The 26,402-nt window shown below is 41.6% G+C and overlaps 1 protein-coding gene across 5 annotated transcripts in view; it reads right to left on the bottom strand.

The window, feature by feature from the left end:
• Positions 1 to 552: 552 nt before the first annotated feature.
• DGKI (diacylglycerol kinase iota) overlaps positions 553 to 26,402 on the bottom strand; it is a 447,458-nt gene continuing 421,608 nt past the window's right edge. For 4 of the 5 annotated variants that reach the window (XM_036864403.1, XM_036864404.1, XM_036864405.1 and 1 more), the window contains 4 exons: positions 24,061 to 24,181; positions 10,024 to 10,060; positions 8,262 to 8,361; positions 553 to 4,191 (listed from right to left, as the gene is read on the bottom strand). In XM_036864403.1, coding sequence (XP_036720298.1) covers positions 4,075 to 4,191; positions 8,262 to 8,361; positions 10,024 to 10,060; positions 24,061 to 24,181 — 375 coding nt within the window. In that variant the 3' untranslated portion in view covers positions 553 to 4,074. Of the gene's footprint in view, positions 4,192 to 8,261; positions 8,362 to 10,023; positions 10,061 to 15,151; positions 15,232 to 24,060; positions 24,182 to 26,402 lie in introns of those variants that run through there. The other variant, XR_005021317.1, reaches the window with a different exon arrangement.

The raw sequence follows: 26,402 nt of genomic DNA, 5'->3' as shown, positions 1-26,402 counted from the left end.
TTGTAAAGGGGTATAAGCATCACAGAGGAAGAAACTCTCCACTTGAGATCCACAAATAGCATAAACAAGTCTCTGGGCTCAAGTAGGTTTCATGCTTCATGGAAGGTAACAAAAACAATTACGAGACCTCTTGGCCATAGATTTTATGACACAGGCAAGAGCAAATGCCATGTGCAATTGAAGTGCTCCAGTCATAGAACTAAGCTTAGTAATAGTAAAAATAACAAAGAATAAATGAAAAATTTCTATGACCTTATCTTTGCCTGTTGGTGTTAACTACACAGGCACAGATGACTAGCATGCTTCTAAAATGTTTTTTTAAACCTATGCAATATATGTGTGTATAGGACATAAACACATATATGTATACAAATAAATGCATTCCTATATGTGTACTGGGGCTTGTATATGCACAGAGTATTTCTGACATAACATACAAGCAACAATGTTTATCAGTATTCCCGCTGTTTATCTCTGGGGGGCGGGACAGAGGACACTACACCAGCAGAGAGGAACAGCTTGACTTTGCATGTGATACTCTTCTGTGGTATTAGAACTTCTTATAAAAAGCACGTTCTACTTTTATAATTTAAAAATCTAAGCAGTTAAAATAAAATTGGCATGTAAAAAAATAAAACTGCTGCGCCCACATTTTCTAAGACATGGATATTGTGAGGAGTCTAGTCAATAAATTCCAGAAATCCTTTAGGCAAAGAAACTGTTACTAGGTCTAAATGAAAACTACCTACTTGTTGAGTATCTCTCAATGCAAACGGATCTGCCTATGCACTAAGGCCAGCTAGGACGGAAGGATGGGGAACAACAGGTAATGTGAGGCTTTCCAGCAGCTGTCACTAGTTTCACGGCTGTGTACTTGCCAGCTAAATTCTCTGTTTCAGAAATTGCATTCATTTTAGGTCATAACCTCTATAGAGGTAACCAAAACTCTCCAAGTGAAATTCCCGGCTGTGGTGTTTATTTCATTCTTGGCTTCTGTTCTTTATCAAGTCCTTGAATGTGATAAAGCAGAGCTCAACTGGGTTCTTTTTCATTAAATGTGTAATACTGGAATATAAGGCTTCACAAATGACTACCTTTAAGGTTATATAATGTTCGCTTTTAATAACTCTCCATTTCTCATGCCTCTATAAGTCTAATCTAAAAATGGAATCCCAGAGCAGACAGTACCACGACAGGAAAGGCTCTTCTGAGCCAAACACAGAGGAATGGCAGCTAAGCTAGCTACTCTTGGCAGTACCATCTCAGTTGGTTTTGTAGGAAATTGTATTTCTATAGGTATATAGTTTTATGTCTTTTGAAGTAATGTGGATTTTCAGACCAGGGCCAGACTATTGCTTCTGTACTTCCAGATGGCCCATTAGAGGGGCTACTACCTACCCTAAGCTGCGTTGGAAACTCCTGAGCACATGTTCTTTGCTCTTTCTAAAGCCCAGGACTGTCACATGCAGTGGCCAATTTTTTAAAAAAGCTACAGGAGGTAGATTTAATGTTGAAGCCATTAAATAGGTCACTGTTCTGATCATTTTTCATGCTTTTTTGTTTTTTTTTTTTTGTAAAACCTAAGTTCTCTAGGTGTTTGCTTTTTCAGAGATATTTGCCTTGGTCCTATGTCATTCCCCATCAATAATGTAGGACATTGTCTTTCTTTTTCTGCTTTGGAACAATTTCCAAATGCACCAGGACCCCTACAGTAGTCACTACCTCATCTATTTCCATATCAAGGATTTACGTGTGACTTCAGTTGGAGCTATTTGAATTGGCCCATAGCCACCTGTACCCTCAATTTTCTCTGGGCCGCTTTGAGGCATCACAGAGAAACATGAGATGGTAGTTGCTGAAAGCAGAGTCCTTCATCCCAGCAATGGCAGCTGGTAACTGGCTGCACAGCCAAATGCTTGGCTCAATGTAGGGAACGGAAGGCACCATTCAAAGCCAGATGCCAGTCTGCCATGAGGATTATATTTCTGTCATCACAACATCTCCTTGACAGTCCCACCAACTGGAAAACTCCCAGCAGAAGCCCAGTGATCAAATTCTCCTGGAGCTTTTTTTTTCTCCTAGCTTCTGGAAATAATCTACTCCAGTCCCTTTTGCCTTCACCAGAAAACCCAAAACATAGCTCCATTTCTAAGACTGATGTATGGAAATAGATTACTCACAACCAACCCATTCTCCCACAGCTGGAAATAATGCCAACAATTTGATTTTGAAACAACTAAGGACAGACTTAGTCCCCATCCACTGAGAGGCTTTTCCAACCTAATACCTTATATATCATCTTTGTACTTTCAAAATGATGATACGTGACCAAAAGTGGTTCAGATAAGCAAGGCATCACCACTGGAGCTTTAAATTAAATGTAGAGAGACAGTCATTTATGTTTACATGCAGAAACACTAGGGAAACACTTTGTTTATGTCTAAGAACTACATGGAAGAAAGCTCAGAAGACATCGGTTTAGTTTAAAGCAAAAAGGTCACCCACTTTCACTTTTGCCTTATACCCAAGTCAAGTAGATATTTTCAGTGAAAGAAGACTTTTTCTCCTGATACTTTAGTTATCATAGAGTCCTTAATAGAGGTGCCTGTAAGTACCAATGATCCGTGGCAGGATTAGAAGCTGTAATTCTACTGCCAGCAAGATGTTCCTGGCTAGACTCCTACAGTAGTCTGCACTAAGAACATTCTGGTAGGGGAAACAGAAAAAAGAATATATTTGACCAACCTGTACATGAAAAATGGGGCTGTAGTGCTATCAGGTATGACCTTGGAACCTGGCAAGTAGCAGGGGGGGCAGCCATCAGAAAGATGCAGGCATCTCGGAAACCTGGCAGTGGAGCTCGTAAAACGAGGCTTTGTCCTTGGGACAAGGCTTACTTGGGGTAATGAAAACCAAAACCTTAGAAGGAAAACCTAAAATGGGCCCCCTCTCACCACTGTACCTGAATCTTTTAGCCTCTGTGCAACATTCCAGCGACTGTTTTCTTGCTTAAGTGAGTTACTTTGACATATGTTGCTACTTTTGCTTTTGCTGTTTTATTTCCAGTCGATTAGCCTGCTTTCTATTATGTCAAAAAAGCCTAAAAGTAAACGCTGTCGTAGTGCGCCATTTCCTGTAACCACAGTTCCCACACATGGTTTTCTGCTCTGCAATTTCAGCAGCACTTAAAATTGAGTGGTTCTGCAAACCAGCTGTGGGCCTTTGTTGAATCCATTGCTCATCTCCATTGCAGCAAAAGGCAAAGATGGCTACACGTAGGCAGTATGGAGCTGGACCAACAGCCCAAGCTGAACCGGTCCTCCGCGGCTATCGGCAACAGCCCTGCCACCTGGGCTGACCCCTGGGTCCCCTCTCTGAGGTACCTTTGAGCCCAGACAACTCCCATGCCACCTTGCCACACCTCAGAGATATTGCACACAAGCTGACATTATCTTTGTGGCACTCCCCAGCTCCTGTATAACGAAAAGGGATTAAGGAGGGAGAGGAGACATGCAAAAGGTCACTAAGTCGTCTCGGTATATTTAGTCTTGGAAATGGAAGCGGTCTGACAGTTATATTTTTGCGGGACAGCCAGAGGGTTTGAAAAGACCTTCAGAGTCTTCTGGTCTCCAAAGGCTGAATGTAAAGAGAACAGATCATATCATATTTTTTAAATTGATGGGTCATTACAGTGGAATTGTGTGGTACAGGGGAAAGGTGAACGCATAGGGGGCGGAGGGAGCAGTGCCATTTATACAAACATCCTTGAATCTTTAAAATAAATTATACAGGTGAACACAGAAGTTCATGCTACTTGCTGGAAGCAATAAGGATCGAATTTTGTGGAATCTGTATTCCACAAATCTCCAGGTATCCTGCCTCGTCCTCAGTGGGCTATCATGTTCTGGTGTACATCTTGGTAGCCCTTAAAACTGGTGGCATGGTCTCAGATAGATTCTTGCAGGAGAGAGACAGATTTATGGATTCCATCAGCTTCTTCCAGGGGAGCTGCCCAATCACCAGAAGGGCACAGGTGATATGCTTATTCAGATTCTCTCAGCCTGTCTACCAGGGTCAAACAGCAGTTTCCAGGTCCTCATGGCCAATGATCTTATAGTTCTGGCGGCTTTCTAGGTAGGCTGCCAAATCCGGGTCCCCGGCCTGCTGTGCTCTCTCTTGAGGTGTCTTACCCTGTACGTAACAGTGAAAAGGAAAGAGACACAAACACTTGGGATAAGATTTTTTTTTTAAAAAATCATAGAAACAGAGCTACTCAAAGATGACTTGCTAAAAAGGATCTTTCCATGTTTGTTTGCTGTTTGTTTTAGAATTGATGAGACACTTTCAGATCTATTATTTGATAGATGCATCTCATCAAACATGTGAGATCCACAAGTTCAAGAGAGACGATCAGTTTTCAGAGGTGGGGGTTCCATCAAAGGAACCAACGGCTCACAGAGTAACTAGGTACACAGCAGCGAACTGCGTGGCACAGTGAGTTTGGGAACCCAGATCCTTTCCAGAAGGGGGACAGAAATCACTGAACAGAAAAGCAGGGAAACGGGCATTCTGATTTCTAGTTTGGAACTCTTCCTGTTATACTAAACCCTGGGAAGTAACAAGCAGAAACAAAGAGGAAGGGATGGTCAGAAACAATCTAAAGGGGTTTCTGTGTTGGTTTCAAAGTCTTCAGTTAGGTTCTCCCCATTTAGAACTGTCTTATCTCTCCAAAAAGTAAGTTAATTTCTGACAATAAAAGTGATGAGTGTTGATTAAAGCAAGAGGGATGATATGGGGATATATGTATATGTATAGCTGATTCACTTTCTTATAAAGCAGAAACACACCATTGTAAAGCAATTATACTCCAATAAAGATGTTTAAAAAAAAAGAAAGTACCAGAAAAAAAAAAAACTCTTGGGAAAGTAGAAAAGCATAAGAAAATAAAAATCACCAGTAATTCCACTATACTAAGATAACTGCTGTTAACCTTCCATAGAGTAACTATTTTATGTTTTTTTCTATAGCTCTATACATAATTATTTTTATGAAAATAAAACCATACATTGTTTATATACTGTTAGGTAATGTGCTTTTGCACTTAATAATATATCAAACCTTTCTACGTCATGAAATGTTCTTCTGCATCATTTTAAATGATTGTATAACTTTTTGCAGTCTATTATATGTATATTTATACACACACAATTATTTTTGAAATGAGGCCAATGAACAGCAGTCAGCAGTAAAAGGAGGAAAGGTCTCCATTCTTTTGAATGTTTACAGACATTACTTAACACTCCTTGACGCTTCTAATTTTTGTTCCATGATATCTACTTTAAAATGATATTAAGTTTTTTAAAATTAATTTTCATTGGCGTATAGTTGATTTACAATGTGTTAGTTTCTGCTGTACAACAAAGTGAATCGGTTATACGTATACATATATCCACTCTTTTTTAGATTCTATTCCCATACAGGTTACTACAGAGTACTGAGTAGAATTCCCTGTGCTATACAGTAGGCCCTGATTAGTTATCTATTTTATACATAGTAGTATGTGTATGTCAATCCCAATCTCCCAATTTATCCCTCCCTTTTCTCCTTGGTAACCGTAAGTTTGTTTTTTACATCTGTGACTCTATTTCTGTTTTGTAAATAGGTTCATTTGTACCATTTTTATAGATTCCACATATAAACGATATCATATGGTATTTGTCTTTCTGTGTCTGACTTACTTCACTCAGTATGACAAACTCTAGGTCAATCCGTATCGCTGCAAATGGCATTATTGCGTTCTTTTTTATGGCTGAGTAATATTCCAGTATACATATGTACAAAATGATATTGAGTTCTAAGGAAAGGGTAGAGGCATGATCATTGCACCAAAGTAATTGCTCTATGTATTAAAATGCACACAACATTACAAAAATTATCAAACACTTCTCAGCCTCCATCTCATCTATTGCAATGGATGGTATCAAACTCAATTAAGTCTGATCCTAGTAGCCTACAACGGAATATGGAGTAGAAGATAGAAGGGAAGTAACAATGGCTCTAGACTCTTTCTTTCTAAAATTTTACTTATTTAGTTTAGTTGGGATTTAATATTTAACCATAGCTTCAAGTTCCTATAATAATTTTATTCAACTTGGTTACAGTATTTGTAGATTATCTTGTCTTCAATGTTAATGAGGTTGGGATTCCCAATTTCCAAATATTCAGAGAGATGGACTGGGGTGCGCCTCTGAGTTGATTTTTAAGGAGCCATTTCCTATTAAGAGAAATTCTCAAAATATTGCTTCTCTTCAAAAATTTCCAGAAGAAGAACCAGTCATAATTATCATATTCAGCTTTCACCTAGCAAAAAATTACGGAATGGAAAAATTATAGGATCCCTGAAAAGGATGAAGCTCTATTACTTCATAAGGTAAGATCTATAAAACAAAATGTTGGGTGAAAGGTTATACAATAGCATGTACAGTATGACTTTACCTCCTTGAAGAAAATGAGAAAAGTAGACACATGTGGGGAGAAATCATTAAAGTTTTAATGGTATATAGGTCTAGATTGTGGGATTTCTAGTAATTTTTACTTAAAAAACTTTTTTTTGCATTGCTAGAGTTTTCTATGTGAGAATGCACTACATTTATAATAAAAGTAATAACATTTTTTGCATTTTGAGAAGAGCACATCCATATGTAACACAAAATAGAAAGGAATATCAAGGAACATTGAGCCCATTTATTTGATTCAGAAACTTAGATTAAAAAAGAGCCATCTGCTGTGGGGCCGGGTTTCCTGGCCAGTCTTTTATTCATCCCTCTATTTCATCTTGCTCTTCCCTTCTCTTTTATCACCTGAGTTGAGACCAGTCTCTGTGTGGTAAACAGGCAATGGCCCTGCTGTGTCTGAGCGGCCCCAGCAAGGAAGGCCAAGTCCACCTCGGATCATGGCCTCAGCTGGTCCTACCTCCATGGGTTGTGTTTCTCAATCAGGTTACACATCAAAGCACCTAAGTGCAAATATCATCTGGGAAGAATATCACAGTGAAGAATTATCTGCCATTTGGAATCCTACACCCAATTAGCTAACCAGATAGGTAACAGACCAGCTAGGAACAAGGACCCAGCTTAACGAATTTGATAGCCTAGTGCTAACAGAATTAAGGCAGCCAGGGACCTCAGTCAGAGAGCAAGGATCTGGTGGGTCGCAAGGAAAGTGGAGAATCAAGCAATGCACCTGGCTCAGAACTGGCTCAGAAAGGAAAGAAAGGTCCACATCAGAGAGAAAGTTATGTCACAATGTACACTGCAGTTGGAGGAGACCCCAGGGTGAACACTGCATATAAGTAGGTGCTCATCACTTAAATGAATCTAATGGGGCTGAAGTCATCAGTAGGCTTCTAAGTAATTTGTCTATGTTTCTTGACTACATTCACTGACCCCAAACTTAGGTTATTTAGTACCCACTTAATGAAATCCTCATCTATATATTAAAATTCTTCTCTGTAACCTTCTACAGTTAAGTGGCTTGTCCTTTCTTGGAGCCTACCCAGGGTGCTTTAAAACTCTCAGAGCTGACCATGATCATGACCTCAGATCATCACAGAGAACTCCTCTATGGGGTTGATCTTCTGTATGAACTCTTCTCTCTGCCCATCTCTTTCCCATGGGCTGCAGTTCTCGGTCAACAGCACTAAGCTTCAGCTCCTCCTTTACTCCAGCTTTAACCCTTTCCTTGGGTGCTCTCTGTAAACCGGAACAATTCATGCTGCGGCCCGATCTCCCATCCCGGCAGTGATTGATTGGTCATCACTTTGGCACCCATATATGGGGCCTCATAAATCATGGGTTTTAAGCTATTCTGGCTTAAGTAGCTGAAGGAGCAATTCCAAAGGGGCTTCTCGGTAGCCAGGCCACATCTTTTGCACCTGGTCCCAACCCTTCCCCTAGTGCTTTGCACCTCACCCTCTCCACACTTGGCTGCTGGCAGTCAGCAGAGGAGAGTCAGCAAAGTCCAAAGGTCAACGCGTTCAGGGGTCTATAAGTCCCTTAGGCAAGCACACCCCCTCCCTTTGTGCTTATACATTTAAACTGCAGTTTCTCTAAATGAAACACTTCATTTTTTCCTCCTTTTCCCAAAGCCCCAGGCACTTCCATAAGTACAGAAAGGATGCCTTTGCTACGGGCACAAGTGAAGGCAATGGTGCCAGAGATCTTGCCCCGTGGGAGGATGCTTGCACTCACTCATCAAGTTACCTTGGAGTCCGTTTTTCTCAGAGATGCTCCCGCGTCCACCAGAAGCTGGCACACAGCCCGGTTCCGCTGGCAAGCTGCCTTGTGCAGTGCGGTCTCACCCCTAAATCAAAGATGAAATGAGAAAAGGGTTGGAGGCGGGAGTGGGAGTAGGGTAGGGGCAGCAGGGAGGGAAGTGCCCCTGCTGCTGACATTCTGTGCCCCTCGGCGCTTTCCCTATCTGTGGGTGAGACCACGGCTGCAAGGCATGGCCAGGGGAGGTGGGTGAGGGGGTTCTAAAAGCGCCTTGAGTTAGTCATCGACTAACCCTAATATCTGACTCCAGCCTCTTTTTCAAACAGTGTTGGCTGGTCAAGTAGGCGGAGTGATTTTGTTTTAAGTGACTACTGTCTGATTTAAGTAATACCCAATGGCCCTATGAAATAGACTGATGTGTGTAGATGTGTCTGAACAGTGTGGAGCCACTCTCTCTGTGTAGACATGTGGGCAGAGCAGGAGCAACCTAGATGGTGCACACACAGGAGCAGCGATGGAGAACCACAGCACAGTGCTTGGTAGACCATCTGGCCCTGGGAGGAGAATCTCCTGGGAACTCAACTTCAAAGACCCAGGAGATACCCACTCTGCCCCACCTGCTGATTCCTGGTGAGTGGCAGGAGGGGGACAGTCCCAGAAGATACCTGGGAGGGATGGTAAGACTCTGGGAGGGTTCCGCAACCAGAGCTGGCCCACTGGGCAGCAGGTCAGCTATCAGTATGGGGAACAGCCAAGGCAAAGTGGCTATTTCCCCCACCCCCACAGGCAGTACAGGGAGGAGGACATTCCCATTCTGGGTCTGAAATTGAAAAGGCACTTAATGCCAAAGTGTTTATGGAAAATCGAATTCAGTCCTTAAAGAGGCAAACTGGGGTGAGTGATAACCTTGCCAATGGGATTTGCGGTACGTGGACAAACTCTACGTAGCAATGGACAGTTTCTCCCTTGTCCGTAACTCATGGTTAAATCCTTCCTACTTGTCCTCCTCCATCTCTCCTTAGCCCCTCCCCACACTCCACCCCGCCCATTCTTTATCCCTTTTCAAATTTCACTGAAGTGCTTTAGAGGCTCAACATGGCTTCCAGGGTTAAATGCTTAGCCTTTCTTTGTTTCTATTTGGGGAATAGTAGCTATTTTGCTGCCTGGGAATGAGAAAGTTGAAAACAAACATTATCAGTCTGGCAACCATCCACAGAGCTGGTGACTTTCTCAACCAGGGTTTCTCTTCTGAAGCACAAAACATGGAAATGGTTGGAGGTACTATGTTCTTGGTTCTCCAGTGGTTGTATAACTTGTCCCATTCTAGACTCAGCACAGAGAAATGGTTTCACTATACAAAAAGGATGCCTTAGGGCATTAGGGCTTAATTTTCTTATAAACCTCAGTTGAGGAAGAGTAAATGTGATGGGTAATTAAGAGGTAAGTGCATTAATTTAGACTTCTCTGTAGTTCAAGGTGCATCAAAGCAGAAGTACCTCACTTGAAGGAAGTTCTAAATGATGACCAGCAACAGCTACATGTGCAATCATCATGACAGGTGCCATCTATTTTTATTGTGTAATCTTTGATTTAGAAGATTAGCGCTGCACAGTTATAAATACAACTGAAAGTAGACACTTTTTCTCGCTGACATTACAATTATCAACTGTATGCCCTAGAGGCTGCATTCTTTTCCTAGATATGTTCTCAAGAAGATAATCTAGATCACATAATGTAAGGCAACACTCACGTTTCACTGTCTGCCATATCCAATAACTCAGAAGGTCCTAAAGAAGAGGAAAGCAAGATGTCCATCAAAAATAAGTTCAAAAACTAACCATTAACAAAAAATTATAGTCACAGAATTAAAATGCCTTGGGAAGCTGAATGAGTATTTGGTGACAGGGATAATAAGACCACCTCCCCTCCAAAAGAGAAAGGATCCCTCTACCTCCCCCTCATCAATCTCTCAATCATCACCAGGCAGTATGTACAGAATGGAAGATTAAAAAAGAATGATATGGCCTCTGCCTTCAAGAAGCTTTCCAACAAGTTGAAGGATAGAATAAATGAAAAATAATTAAGTGGCTACCTAGGAGGGAAAGGGAGAATCATTCTCCAGCAGCAGGTTGTTTGGGATGTAATCTTATGTAGTATAGCATGAAAGCTATGAGAGACTGTGTTATTAAGTGTCCCTTTCTCTGACATAACACAGCAACTTACACTAAGTCAAGATATTATCCAGTCCAATCTCTTTATTTTAGAAATGGGGTAAAATTCTACTTTTCATGAGATTTCCCTTCCAAAATCTGGAAGAAATGTTATATATAAACATCAAATGATTATAGATGCTTCATCAGGAATTAAAATGTTCTGTGCTTGCACATTCACAATTTCTCATTTGTTCACTAATTTATTCATTCAACCTGCAAACACTGCTTGGAGTGTTCACCTTTCCCCCCAACCCTTCACACAATTCCTTACCTGCAGGTATCAGCTGACACACATTTTTTCCACAAAGCCCTCTATCTCCCCACTCCTAATACTGCATTAAATGTCATGCCTTTGTGTTACCTCACTTTGTGTACTAACCATATTTCCTAAAATGGGGGGGGGGGTAATAATAATTAATCATCCAAATTGAGACTATCCCTGACAAGTAGGTATATATGATCACCTTACCGATCATGATACTTGTCAAGCCATGTTAAAATCACCTGCTGACTTGTCTCTCTCCACAACTAGACTCTGGAAAAACTCCTTGAAGTTGTGGCCAATGTCTTGTCCACCGTGTCCTTCCTTGGTGAATGGCATGGAGCCTGGTGCCAAGCAGAGGCTTAATGTTTGGTTGAATTAATGAATAAATGTGTTTGGAAGGGTCAAACACAGCTCTAGGTATTGAGCACTGTAAACTTTAGAAGTATGATCCTGGTGATTTGCTCTCCATATGGGCAGATATCATTATCATTGAGCATTTATTTATGTAACTACTTACTACATAATTAATTAGAAGAAAGAAAGTCCTAACCTCATCTTCCCTAACTATGAAAGTCAGTGGTCAGACACTGATGAAAGAAACTGAAGATGACAGAAACAGATGGAAAGATACACCGTGTTCTTGGATTGGAAGAATCAATATTGTTAAAATGACTATACTACCTAAGGCAATCTACAGATTCAATGCAATCCCTATCAAATTACCAATGGCATTTTTCACAGAACTAGAACAAAAATTTTACAGTTTGTATGGAAATAAAAAAGACCCCAAATAGCCAAAGCAATTTTGAGAAAGAAAAACAGAGCTGGAGGAATCAGGCTCCCTGACTTCAGACTATACTACCAAGCTACAGTAATCAAAACAGTTTGGTACTGGCACAAAAACAGACATATAGATCAATGGCACAGGATAGAAAGCCCAGAAATAAACCCATGCACCTATGGTCAATTAATCTACGACAAAGGAGGCAAGAACATACAATGGAGAAAAGACGGTCTCTTCAATAAGAGGTGCTGGGAAAACTGGACAGCTACATGTAAAAACTTGAAATTAGAACATTCTCTAATACCATATACAAAAATAAACTCAAAGTGGATCAAAGACCTAAATGTAAGAACAGATACTATAAAACTCCTAAAGGGAAACATAGGCAGAACACTCTTTGACATAAATTACAGCAATATCTTTTTGGATCTGTCTCCTAGAGTAATGGAAATAAAAACAAAAACAAATGGGACCTAATTAAACTTAAAAGCTTTTGCACAGCAAAGGAAACCATAAACAAAATGAAAAGACAACCTCCAGAATGGGAGAAAATATTTGCAAACAATGCAACCGACAGGGGATTAATTTCCAAAATATACAAATAACTCATACAGCTCAATATCAAAAAAAACCCAATCAAAAAATGGGCAGAAGGTATAAATAAACATTTCTCCAAAGACAACATACAAATGGCCAAGAAGCACATGAAAAAATGCTCAACATCACTAATTATTAGAAAAATGCAAATCAAAACTACAGTGAGGTATCACCTCACACCAGTCAGAATGGCCATCATTAAAAAGTCTACAAATAACAAATGCTGAAGAGGGTGTGGAGTAAAGGGAACCCTCTTGCACTGTTAGTGGGAATGTAAATTGGTATAGCCACTGTGGAGAACAGTATGGAGCTTCCTTAAAAAACTAAAACTAGAGCTACCATGTGATCCTGCAACCCCACTCCTGGGCATGTATCCAGAGAAAACCGTAATTTGAAAAAATACATGCACCCCAATATTGTACTATTTACAATAACCAAGACATGGAAGCAACCTAAATGTCCATCGACAGATGAATGGATAAGGAAGATATGGTACATATATACAATGGAATACTACTCAGCTATACAAAAGGATGAAATAATGCCATTTGCAGCAACATGGATGGACCTAGCGATTAAGTGAAAGACAGAGAAAGACAAATACCATATAATATCACTTATATGTGTAATCTAAAAAAAAAAGATACAAATGAACTTATTTATAAAACAGAAACAGACTCACAGATATAGAAAACAAGCTTATGGTTACCAAAGGGGAATGGGGGTGGGAGGGATAAATTAGGAATTTGGGAGTAACCTATACATGCTACTGTATATAAAATAGGTAAACAACAAGGACCTACTGTATAGCACAGGGAACTACACTCAGTATTTTGTAATAACCTATATGGAAAAAGAATCTGAAAAAGAATATACATATATATATGTATGTATAACTGAATCACTTTGCTGTACACCTGAAACTAGCACAGAGTTGTAAATCAACTAAACTTTAATAAAAAATAAAGAGAAAAAAGAAAAAGAAAATATTCTGTGTACTGAACATCCAAAAAAAAGAATGAAATACATCAAAAAAAAAGAATGAAATAATGTCATTTGCAGCAACATGAATGGACGTAGAGATTATTATACTAAGTGAAGTAAGTCAGACAGAGAAAGACAAACATCATATGATATCGCTTATACATGGAATCTAAAAAAAAAAAAGATGCAAATGAACTTATTTACAAAACAGAAATAGACCCACAGACATAGAAAACAAACTTATGGTTACCAAAGGGGAAAGGGGGCAGGGAGGGATAAATTAGGAGTTTGGTATTAACATATATATACTACTATATATAAAAGAGATAACCAACAAGGACCTACTGTATAGCACAAGGAACTCTACTCAATATTTTGTAATATTGAAAAAGAACATATATATATAGATATATATCTGAATCACTGTGCTGTATACCTAAAACTAACACAATATTGTAAATCAACTATACTTCAATTAAAAAAAAGAAGTCATTGGTCAAGGAGAAAGGGGACTTTCACAATCCTCCTGGTCATCCAGGAGCTAAATCACCAACTTCACCTCCTCTCTTTCCCATCTACCAGTCATCAAGGCTGGGTGAATCTTCTCTTGCAATGTCTGTCCTATTTGTTGCTCCTACTTGTACTATTTGACAAATAAGCTTCCTAAAAGGTCTCTGTCAGGAACATATTAGCATGCAGGACTGTTACTAAGAAAACATAAAAAAGATCTTGCAACATACAGATTTCCAGGTTTTAAATTCATCATATGTCCTGTGTCTCCCCAGGTATTTCAACACTGAAGTTCACAGTCTTTCACTTGGAACTACCCTTCCTCAATTTGTTCTCAAGGCTCCATTTTTTTTTTGCACAAGCTAAACTGGTAGCTGCACAATCACCCAAATATTTCTCAGGCTCTCCCAGCTCTGAGAGCTTGCTCTCTCCACTCTTGCTACCCAGAGAGGGATTTTCTACCCACACACCTAAGTCTTACACATTCTTTAAAGACCAGTCTGTGACAAGGTCCTCTGAAAAGGCCACCTTTAACACACGGAATCAACCTGTCTTCTCTTTTTTTTTTTTTTTTTAATTTTACTTATTTATTTATGGCTGTGTTGGGTCTTCGTTTCTGTGCGAGGGCTTTCTCTAGTTGCGGCAAGCGGGGACCACTCTTCACCGCGGTGCGCGGGCCCCTCACCATCGCGGCCTCCTCTGTTGCGGAGCACAGGCTCCAGACGCGCAGGCCCAGCAATTGTGGCTCACGGGCCCAGTTGCTCCGCGGCATGTGGGATCCTCCCAGACCAGGGCCCGAACCCGTGTCCCCTGCACCGGCAGGCGGATTCTCAACCACTGCGCCACCAGGGAAGCCCAACCTGTCTTCTCTTTGACAGAAGGAATCAATCAACAGAAGAACTCCCATAATACTTATTGGAGTCTACCCTTGTAATATGTATTTGCTTTTCAAATGTATGCCTTATCTCCTTAAATAAATTATTCTACATCTTTTAAATGTAAGAATACTTGGATTATTTTTCATATCCTTCTAGCATGTTCCCTATTTTACAGGTTCAAGGAGGATTCAATTCATTCATTTTTGTTCCTCAGTCCTGTGATTCTAAGGAAACATTAATGATAATCCACCCCCTCCCCGCCCTGTACCCCCTGAAGTGCCAAGCAGTCCAGTGCAGTGATTAAGAGTGAGGGTCTGGAGCTGAACCTCCTTGGTTTCAAATCCCAGCTGTATCTTCCACTCACTAGATCTTGGGCAGGTTCATTTTATTTCTCAGCCCCTTGATTGTCACACATGTAAATCAGGGTTAATAATAATATTTATCTCGCAGGTTTGTTATGAGGTTTCATAAGTTAATACAAAAAAATGTGCTTAAAACAGTAGCTGGGACACTGCATGAAATGCCTAAAGTTTAGGTATAATTAAGTGTCCTACTCTCTGACATAACACAGCAGGTTACACTAAGTCAAGATACTGGAATATCAATGAGGGAAGGAGATATAAAAGGGCGCCTTGGCTCCCACTTACATTTGAAGTAGGTGTTGACTCCAACTCTGTGTCCTGAGAACCAGTCCTCCAGGCCTATTCAATCGCTGATGAGGCATCCTCTACAAGGTCAGGAGCAAGAAGGCTTACAGTGCCCAATGGTCCCTTTAGAAAGCGCCTTCAGCAAAGCCATTCATTTTGAAAGGAATTCCATGAACAAGAGCAGCCCGGCCTCACCAGTGTCTGTTCCCATTGTTACTGATAATTGTGTAACTGAGCAGGACCTTCCCGGGACAGATCCCTCCTCCCATGTCCTCTGCTGTAACTCCTCTCTGGAGTACCTAGACAATAGTATCTGATGCACACTTCCTGAGTTGTTTTACAGATGTTAAAACCACCACCAAATAGAAAAAGTTAACTACTTGTTGATCATGAGCCTCCAGACCTACTGGCACCTAAGGATTGATAATGTTAACCCCTGGGACACTGCCCTGTTACCTCACCATCAACCAATCAGAGAATTGTGCATAAGCTGATCCCATACCCTGTAATGCCCCTCCCTCGCCTTGCCTTTAAAAATACTTTGCTGAAACCCTTTGACGAGTCCAGGGTTTTGGGGCACGAGCCACCTGTTCTCCTTGCTTGACCCTGCAATAAGCCTTTCTCTGCTCCAAACTCCAATGTTTCGGTTTGTTTGGCCTCACTGTGCGTCGGGCACACACGAACGTGTGTTTGGTAACAACTGCACAAATTTTTAGGCAACAGGGGCCTTGTCTCAGTTCCTCCTTTCCTCAGCACTGTCACTTGATGCTCTCAGAGCTGCACCCACAGTGGGTCCATGGACTCTGGAGTCCACGCCTCCATGCAGTGAGAGGATGCTGAAGCAGTTTCATCTGCGCTAAAATGGCAAGGATTTGACACTCTGAAAGTGGGACAAGGAAGAGAAAGAAGCTTGTTCCTCAACTTTCTGACAAGAATCACTATAAATGAAGCCAACCCAGAAGGATTCCAGAGCTGGTCATCTAATCTGCGGAGTCAGGCACGCCTGGAGCTGTTTATTGTCTCCCCCTCCCCCTTTAATCCTCTGCAGCTGACAGAGATGAGAAAAAGAGCTGCTGATACTAAAACAAGATCCTTGTGCTCTTAATATCCAAAGAAACTTCAGTTAAAGGTTTCAGGAACAGCTCTGGAAAGATGGACTTAATTAACTGACAGCAAGAAGGGGCTGCAGAAGAGAAAAGGGGAGGAGGAGTGACTGCCAAGTGCAGCCTGAGACAAAGCTGTGGTTTCCCTCCCTGTCTGTGTCTTCAGTGACCTATAGGGAGCTACTCTTACTAGTACAGCATGCTGTCGAATAGTGTGCTGTGTGGGATGGTAGCACTGGTGTAAGATTTGGAGGTGGAGGCGTAGCCAGAGAAATAAAAACAATCAACAAAGACCATAAAAATTTTCCCTTGAAAGAAAAATACATGTGAAAAAATAGCAACTATGGTTTTTGGAAAAGTTAATTTTAGTCTCACTCATAAGGGAGAGAACAGGAGAAAGAGAAAACATAAAGATGATGGAATTCCTTCAATATATACCAATGGGGAACATTTGGGTTTGGGCTGAGTTTGTATCTCATGAATACATATATCCTGACTGTGGATACCATGCATTTCCCCTAAGGAGTTTGAAGGAATGCCATTAAATTGTCAGCAGAGAATTCCCGATTGTTCCCTGAATATAAAGGGAAGTCTTGGCTCTCTGTCCTTCCCAGGATTTACTAAAATATCCACACTCCATTCCATAGCTAACCTGCACCAGAAGATGACGGTTGAATCTCTACTGAGGGGATATGGGTACAAATTTCTCCATGAAATTTTCATAAGATGATCATTGCCCTTCTGCAGCCCTGTACCAGTTGTCACTAGAACGCTGCATATGATACTCATTTCAAACTACCCTGTGCTGTGGTTGTTTATCCATGTTTCATTTCCCTCGCTGGGCTTTAGGAATATGGAAGGCAAAAACCAATCTCATATTATGGATGAGTTTTGGCAAGTCACCTAACTTTACTACCCTTCAGTTTTTACCACCTGTCAAATAGAGATAAGAGAACTTACCTTGTAGGATTGTTGTAAGAATTAAATGTATGAATACATGTAAAGCATTCAGAACAGTAAAGATGAGCAGTGATTATAACATTTTTCTTCAAAAGTGCATGGGACTGGGCTTCCCTGGTGCGCAGTGGATAAGAATCCGCCTGCCAATGCAGGGGACACAGGTTCGATCCCTGGTCTGGGAAGATCCCACATGCCGCGGAGCAACTAAGCCTGTGCGCCACAACTACTGAGCCTGTGCTCTAGAGCCCATGAGCCACAACTACTGAAGCCCGCATGCCTAGAGCCCGTGCTCCGCAACAAGAGAAGCCACTGCAATGAGAAGCCCACGCACTGCAACAAAGAGTAGCCACCATTCTCCACAACTAGAGAAAGCCCGCACGCAGCAACGAAGACCCAATGCAGCCAAAAATAAATAAAAATTTTAAAAAAAAATGCATGGGACAGAATTTTTGTATGAATGAATGAATGAATGAATGAAACATTTAAAAATCCACTTGGGCCCTGGCCAATATAGTTTTTCTCAGAGAGAGATCCATAAATGGAACATGGATTCAAAAAAAAGCTATGCTATATGAGAAATGGTCTGAAAAATAAGGGAAAGAAAAATACATTGTGGGGAATACACATCAGTATTCCCTGGTGAAGGCCAGGGAAGCTTTTCTTGCTCCGAAAAGAAGCGAAACTTCACAAACCTCCCAACATGAAAAAGGGAGCAGCGTGGTAAGTAGTCAAACCTTCCAAATGTCAAGTTTGCTGGCCAGTCAGTGCTCATCCCATAGGTTCTTCCACTGAACTGATGCGATTTTATCATCGATACTGCACTTGTATTATATATGATGTGTCTTTTGTCACATGCATCCTTTAATTTGCTTCCCACACCGAGGCATCCAAATCCCCTTTGCTATTCCTACCAACTCCCCGTGGCCTCTCTCTCTCTCTGGACCTCATTTCCCATTAGTCTCCGTGACGCTGCCAGCAGACCATTCCAAATCCTCCTCTGCCCCAGGACAAAAGCTGCACAGATGTGGGGAGAGCTGGCACTGGGAACTCTTAACAGCACCATCATCCTGTCCCAGCAGGATGGTGGTCGTTTCTCTCGGGGACCAGAGGCAGAAAAAGGGGGGGGTGAAAAAAAGAAAAGAAAGACTGAAGGCAGAAAAAGAGGGAAGACAAAATAAGCCATTGAAATCAGAAAGGAAATGCATGAGTGAGATTTCTATCAGGAAACACAGTAGGGGGCAGAGGGGTGGGAGCTGGGAGAATAAAAACAAAAGAGCAAAATGTGCCGGGGTTGGGGGGGGGGGGTTGGTAAAAGACTAAAACACCATAAAAGTGTCTGGTGGGGGGGTAACACTAGGGAGGAGGGAGTGGGCAAAAGTATGGCTGAAAGGAGTTGAAAAGCAGGAACCGCCGGGGGGTGGGGCGGGGGTCTCTCAGCTGGAATCCCTCCCACATCCTCCTCTCTCCGCCCTGTCCCTGTGGAATTCTTAAGCTCTCTCCCTCCTCCGTTCTCTTTTCAACCCTCCCAATGCCCAAATTCCAGTTTTTCATAAAGGAAAGCAGCATGTCGTGTATTTGAGAGAAGAAGTCCCAAAGAAGATGCGGGAAGAGAAAAATTCAAGCCTCCTGTGGCTTTTCAGAAATAACCACAGGTCCCGTGCCCCCCAGCCCCTCAGCCTGGATTTCAAAGAGCTCTGAGAAGAGAACTTCGTTGCTGAATGTGGTGTCTGCGAGAATGACTAATCTCTCACGACTCCCGTTCAGAGGGCGGCGTCCTGATTGTGGACCCCACTGCTCAGCGTCAATAAACGGTGAAGGAGAGGGCAAAGCAGAGGGGAGAGAGGGGCTCCCTGGAGTAAGGACGCAGAAAGCAATCAAGCCGTATCAGTCATGAGCCTTGAAAAAGGCCGACTGATTTCTTAGGACCCTTGCCATTAAAGGCATCTTTACAGGCAGGTCTTTGAACAGTTTTTAGGATTTATATAATAAGAAGACATAAAATGTAAAAAACTAAAACTTCAAGAGGTTTGCAGCAACTGAGATTATTAGGAGGGGCATCTCTTGATCTTTGGCACAGTGGAAAAGTTGTATTCATTTATCTTTTTATTTACATGATTTCAAACTGATCAGACCCACCCACTCTGCAAACCTAATGCTAATTTACAAACAACGATGCCAGTCTGGTAGAAATCCCTGAATCCCAGCCTCACAGAGGCATCTTCGCAAAGGATATTTTCCATCAGATCAGGGGAATTTCAGAGTCATCATCATTATTAAATTAGGCAAGACTATTCACTGAGCAGAGATCACATTAAGAAGATGATTACAGAGAAAGGGTCATGTTTTCTGTGTACGTGTCCCCGACTTCAAGAACATGATAATGTAAAAGAGTTTCTGTAATTGAAATGAGATGAATAGTTCTGCAAAGATACTTTCCAATTCTAAATGCACAGTTTTATAAAATTATATCAGCAACTGAAGATATTAAAACAAATGACAACAGAAATGGTTGAGCCAAAGTGCTTAGCTCTTAAGGAACATGGAGAATTAGGCTGACAACGTCAAAAGATTTTACATCCATGTTCCTGAATAACTAGAGATAATGAGGTTGATGTTAAGAATGAAATTGACCATGCCTATCAGGTTGATAAATACTAATTTTAGTAAAAATCAACTGCAATTCAGTTTCTATTATTTGACTGTAGTACTAAAAGGTTAAAAATTGCCACCCATCAATATACAGTGATCCTTGGAATGTAGATCATAGTAAAATTTTATTTTCAAACAGAAGAGACGGATTTTGCTTCATGATCTCCAGTCTTTCCCCCCATGTATCTACTGGCCAATTGGAGACCCTGGTGAGGCAGACACAGTGACCATGAGAACTGTTTGCCTGTGAGTGAAGCTGAGGTGATTACAAAAATCTCAAGTGTTTTCTCATTAGTATAAATATTAAACCAACTAATTTACAAAAGCTAACCAAAAAAATTAGAAAAATAAGCTTCCCCCTACCCCAAGTTACTAACAAATTCCTTGTGTCCTTCAGTTTTGACACACGGAGCTGTATCACATTATTCACTCTTTGCAAAAGACACCTGGGATCGAAAAGAAACTAGTTTAGTATTGGAATGTCAGGCTTTGATCAGAGCACTAAGAGATTTGCCAGCTGGATTTCATGCCAGAAAAAGTGTGTGTGTACTGATCTATGGCTGAGGTTAGAAACTCCAAGTCTTATGAGCTTGAGTTACAGGGGCTTTTAAAGACCGTCTTAAGGGAGTAGAAAGAGAAGTTGGGGGGTATGTGAAAATCCATGGTGTTAGAGCAATATCATCTCAGGCCTCATCATTCAAGTCCCTGGGGAGACCCAGCTGAGAAGAGGATTTTTGGTTTTGTTTTTAGTGTAATTATGTCCCAAATATTGCATGGGACATACTTAATCCTTTTAAAAAAAAAGTTATTGTTGTCTTGTATTTTTATTTGCTAAATCTTGCAGCCTTGGCTTAGGACCCTGAACCAAAGGAAAATATAAAAGCAGAGCTCCAGGGAATTCCAAGTGAGTCAGTAGTTCAGGATATTGAGAAGGGAGGGTCATCATTTTCAACGGAAGAAGACAGAGTAAGGGAGGGGGGTAGATTAAATATGGCCATTAATTATAAAGTAGAGGGGTCTATTACCCCACCCCTTGAGTTGGGGCTGGCTCTGTGACTTGTTTTAGCTGGCAGAATGCCACAGAGATGAGGCAGACTTCCCCAGCCTGGCCTCAGAATGTCTGGAAGCGTCCATCCTCACCCTCCAGGAACCCGAGGACCATCATGCTATGCAGAAGCCTGGGGTGAAGGTCCAGGTGTAGAGAAAGGCTCAGGTGTCCCAACCATCTCAGCTGAGAGCCCTGAACATGTGAGGGTCCATCTTAAATACAGACTCAGTCAAAACGGCAGCTCCCTGCAGCCTCATAGGTAAGACCAAGTGAGATACCAGCAGATCACTGATGCAGAGCGGATCGCAGAACCAGAGAAGGGAATGCTTGTTCTTCAGGAGAGGGAGAGAGGGGAGGAGAGAGAATTCCTAAGTTGCCTCATCACTCAAATAGACAGCCAGTGTCTCACCTACCTCTAGAGTAGAGTGCTATGTGGGTGCTGAGCAGCAGTGGTATGTGGGTATGCGGGCAGACACTCAATCTCATCGGGTAAAGGGCAAACTAGGAGGGAAGGGTTGAGAATGATCAAGATAACAGCCACCAGGAGTACTTGAATCTGAGCTAGAGGCAAACAAAGTGACAGCATATATCTAAAGTTCACCTGAACTTTGTACAGTGGAAATCCTGAGATCTTTTCTATTAAGAGAAAAATAACCATGGAAGCTTTGTGACCTTTATGCACTGTGGGAAGCATGCAGTCTTAGCCGGAGGTAACTCCTGGAGGAGACAGTATGTCTCTCACAAAAAGCAAAGCCCTTACCTTGGAATACACTCTTTTTCCCAGGCCTGAGGAATGTAAAAGAGATTAGCAAAGCTATCTCAAGCCGGGAGACCTCAGGGAACTGAGAGTCCTGGTTGTTCCCTATGGCTGGGGGCTGTGTGTGAGCCTGGTTAAGGGAAGATAATGTTCAAGGATAGTTGTTGTAAACTTGTTGACGTCCGTGGTAGTGACTGAACTGAGATGATAAGCAATTCCATGGGATTATTGTCTAATAATAAGTTCCTCTTCTGTCTATATAAGATTCAGTAAATTCTAAATAAAGTGCCTAGCAACCATCAGTTGTCTTGGTCCTTCTGACCCCATACTCGCGGTGCTATTCAGTCCCTTACCCCTCTCCGTCGGGACCTGGAAGACCCCCTGCGGTGGCTGGACCGTCACAATGCACTGTCTGTGGGGCTGGGTTCTAATATTTGGTTCTGCCTGTCACAAGCTTTTGGAAGAGTCACTATAAGAAAGAGGAAACACCTATGATGTGTGTTGTTGGGGGCGGGGGGTGGGAGAGGCAAGCAGAATTGACGCCACCAATGCTTCTCGAAAAGTCTTGCCTAAAGAGGAATGCTTTAATTGCTGGGGGCAGAATGGTCAGGGGAGTAGGAGGCAGAATACGCACACCCCAGACACAGCACCGGAAATATATCTAGGCTTTCCCAGGCAGACAGGCTTGGGATTATCCAGCCTAGCCTACCAGGGGGAAAGAAAGCCTCTAATGACGACCATCCTACTTTAACTCCCTTTCCTCTTCCTAAACCACTCTTTCTGCCATAATTCAGGCCCAGGGTTCAAGCAAACTCTCCATGGTGAGAAGGTACTGAAGACAAAGCAAGGTGAGTCTAATGTGACTGACAGTCTAATACTTACCTTACAAGGTCCTTGTAAAGATTAAATGATAGGATGTGCTCAGTATAAGCACATGGCATATAACCTGTGCTTGAGAAATGGTAGCTATGTTATCTATTTGTGGCTTTACAATAGGACTTAAGGCATCTACATACAACTGCTTTAAATTTAATGATGCATAGGCTTATATATTTTTTTAGCCTGCAATTGCTTGGTAACAGTGACTGTATTTTGTTTTCGTGTGTGTGCTTGTCTATAACAGGTAGTTCCTGTGACGTACTCCACAAATATTTGATGAATGAATGAATGAATGAATGAATGGAATAAGACATGTTTGAATTGCATAAAAAGAGGAATAAAAAGGAATGTGAATCAGACATAGAAAACAAACTTACGGTTACCAAAGGGGGAAGGGCAGGGGAGGGATCATTTGGGAGTTTGGGATGAACAGATACACACTACTGTACATAAAATAGATGAACAATAAGGACCTGCTGTATAGCACAAGGAACTATACTCAATATCTTGTAATAACCTATAACAGAAAAGAATCTGAAAAAGACTAGATATGTTTATATGTATAAATGAATCACTTTGCTGTACATCTGAAACTAACACATTGTAAATCAACTATACTTCAATTTAAAAAAAGGGAATGTGAATGTGTACTAGTATGCTTACTATTTACAACCTAAATATGATACAATGAGGGTAGGCCACAGGCTCAGTGCTAGGGCTCGCAGAAAATCTTCCAGGATCTCTGTGTACCTGTATCTAGCAGAGCTAGAGACCCCTCAAAAACAGCCAAGCCAGGGAGATGTTTCCCCCTTCTTTCCTATTTTTCAGTCCTAGAAACACTATAAATGTGGGAAGCTGAAAGTATGGTCAACATTTGATATTCCTCTCATGTGTTTGTGCCTCTAAAGGACTATCAGAGGTACATGCTAAAGTACATGATGTAACACCAAATTACAAACCCAGTTAGGACACCGTCCAGGAGGTGAACATGGCCGGCCACAGAGGACACGAGAGTACCAGATGTTTTCAAAGAGAATAAAGTGTGACTTGAGTTGAAAAGATGAATGAGACTCAAACAGAAAAAAAAAAAAGGGGGGGGGGTACTAGAAAGATGGAAAAAAAATATGCTCATTACTCCTCAGAATGATCAGCTATAAATATGGATTAGGTACCTGGTCCCAACTAGTTAGCTTCCCAAAACATAAAAGCTCTTCCCAAAACAGTAAAGCACACTATGCCAAGGCCACATTTGGTTTGTCTTCTAGTTTTTAATTAATCAGCCCCCAAATACCCTGCAAAGGCCTTGATATGAAAATTATTTCTGTTAATGGCTTGGTTAAGATGACCTACATGTGTAAGGGATCTGGAATCCCAGCTCCCTCAAATAAGCAAGGAGAGTCAGCTAAAGTTGGAGAATATTTCCACCATTCTGAGGACAGCCTGGATGAAAGTCAACTCAGAAAACTCAGTCTATTTCATAGATAAATGATTCTTGGTTCGCTTGCCTACTCACCGTGGTCAAGGATATATTTCACAATCTCCCCGTTGCCGGTTTTAGCTGCGTAGTGAAGGAGTGAACAGTGGTCTGGTCCCTGAATTAGCAGGCTGCCTCCATTTTTATAGCTTTCTATTAGCTGAAAAAGAGACATAGGAAAAGCAGCTCAGGCACAGTCCAGAACAAGGGAAACAGCTAACCGGTGATAAAATAAAACTAATGTAACAAACCACAAATGTCTCCATCCTCAGAGGACACAGAGAAAAGTCAAAGAGATGAAGTAACCATTCCTGGGTTGTGTTATCACTCAGATAGATGGCCAGTGTCTCAGCTAACTCCAGAGAGGGTATGTGGGTACTGAACAGCCTAAGGAAATGGAAACATGCTAAATTACTTGTTCCTTTTCTGTTTTTTGTCTTTAACTTTTCTGGGCACTGGTCTCTGTCTCAAGGGAGTAAAGGGTGGAGAGGAGAATAAAAGATTCCCCAGGTGGGCTCAGTATTCTCTTGAGTGAAAGAACAATCAAGTCTATAGGCAGGAAGAGCTTGATGTCTGCTAGCTAAGCTCCTTCCCCATCCTTCAGTTTTTTCTCCAATCTCTAATGAGCCTAGCTACCGAGTACAGAAGCTGCTTCCCATTTTCCAGCATGCGCTCACAACGCATATGCACACGGCAGACACACGCACACCCATGTATGTCTCCTTCCTTCATCCAGATCTGCAGCCCAGCCTGCATGCCTTCTGTTAACTGCCCAACATATACCCAACAAGGCTTGAGATGATGCATGGGATAAGAACCAGAAGGGTTCAGAGAATGTAGTAGTAGAAACCTAAAAGACTTCAAACATGAGAACAGCCCGGAAAAATCAGATATTGCAGCCTGGGAATTAGGTGGCTAAATGAGGACACAGTCTAAGTCTGTGAAATACTGAACATTATAGAAAGTGTAACTGGATCTCCGTTCTCTAAACTGCAGTATATCAGAACAAGAAGAGCCTTTCTGGAGCTTCTAAAAGGTAGTTTTAGGATAGATAAGAATCAAATAACTCAGCAGGATATAAGCAAAAGGAATGTGTCTTCCACCAAGAAGTTAGATGGCACAGCATTATAAAAAATCAAACAACTCACAGGGTTAAAGAGAGTAAACTCACAGTTCATGCGTTCACTCAAATAAAATCATAGAACCGCCATGTGCCAGATGCCAATGAAACAAAGATGAATACAACTCGGCCACTGGCCTCCAAGACCTTGCTGTCCGTGGGGGAGACAGATGTGTAAAGAATTGCACAGAGACGGAGAAGAACATGAGGAGGGTAGCACAGGGCACTAGTAGGGGATGGAAAAAAGCCAGGAAAGACTTCCTGGGAAATTGATCAAAAAGGAGTCGTTGAATGGAAGTAAGGAATATATGGGATTTTCATGCCTAAACTGTGAAGCAAAGGAACAGGAAGAAGTAGCTAATTGTCTTCCACAAAAATCTAAGAGAATCCTGTTCTGTTCAACTGTCTTGTCTCACAAGGACACTTCCATTCTTTGTGGGCAGATCCACAGAGGATTTGGGCTCAACAGAATAGCAGAGACCCAATCCATCAGCTGCCCTGCTTCTGCCTTTCTGTGGTGCTTACAGACACTGTGAATGTTAAGTTAGTCCACGGGCATTTTATGCAGCCCAGCGTATAGGAGCTACTCATGACAACCTTCACACTGGGATGATCCTGGGTTTTCTGTCCTCGGCTCACTGGTGCACTGCCACCCCTCGCTCCCCACCCAACCTCTCTCTCTCTCTATCGCTCTCCATCCCTTACATGCACACACACACACACACACACACACACACACAGTTTAATATTTAATATTTATTGTACTTTCTACATGGGATAGAAAAATGAAAGAAGATAGAGGAGAAAAAAGAAAAGGGGTAAAAAGTACTTGGGAAGGAAAAGAAAAAAAAAGAAAAGAAGGAAAGAGAAAAACCCTAAGCCTTTAAATTTACCTCTCAGTAAATAAGGTGTTATTAAGTCATTTCTTAGTCATTTAGGAAATAATTACAACAGAGAATGAAATAAGACAACCAGCTGAATATACTGATTTCCCATCTCTCAAATAATTCTCTACTAAGTACCAAAAAAAAGTGTGGTAATACACCCAGGGACCCGGAAAATCTGTTGCCTAGACTAAAAGTATATACAAAATAAAATGAAAAGGTTTCAAATGTACAACAGTTTGCAAAATTTTCTGGTTTAGAAGCTCTGCAAGGGCAGGAATCAGGTCTTAACTCACGCCTCTCTTTCCCACAGAATCCACTATAAGGCCCTGCTGGGAGTATAGGATAGTATTGGTTTAATCCACTGCTGGGAAATG

The sequence above is a fragment of the Balaenoptera musculus genome, chromosome 9, assembly GCF_009873245.2.
Source record: "Balaenoptera musculus isolate JJ_BM4_2016_0621 chromosome 9, mBalMus1.pri.v3, whole genome shotgun sequence".
Classification (NCBI taxonomy): Eukaryota; Metazoa; Chordata; class Mammalia; order Artiodactyla; family Balaenopteridae; genus Balaenoptera; species Balaenoptera musculus.
The sequence above is the reverse complement of the archived record's forward strand: the minus strand, read 5'-3'. Positions and strand labels throughout refer to the sequence as shown.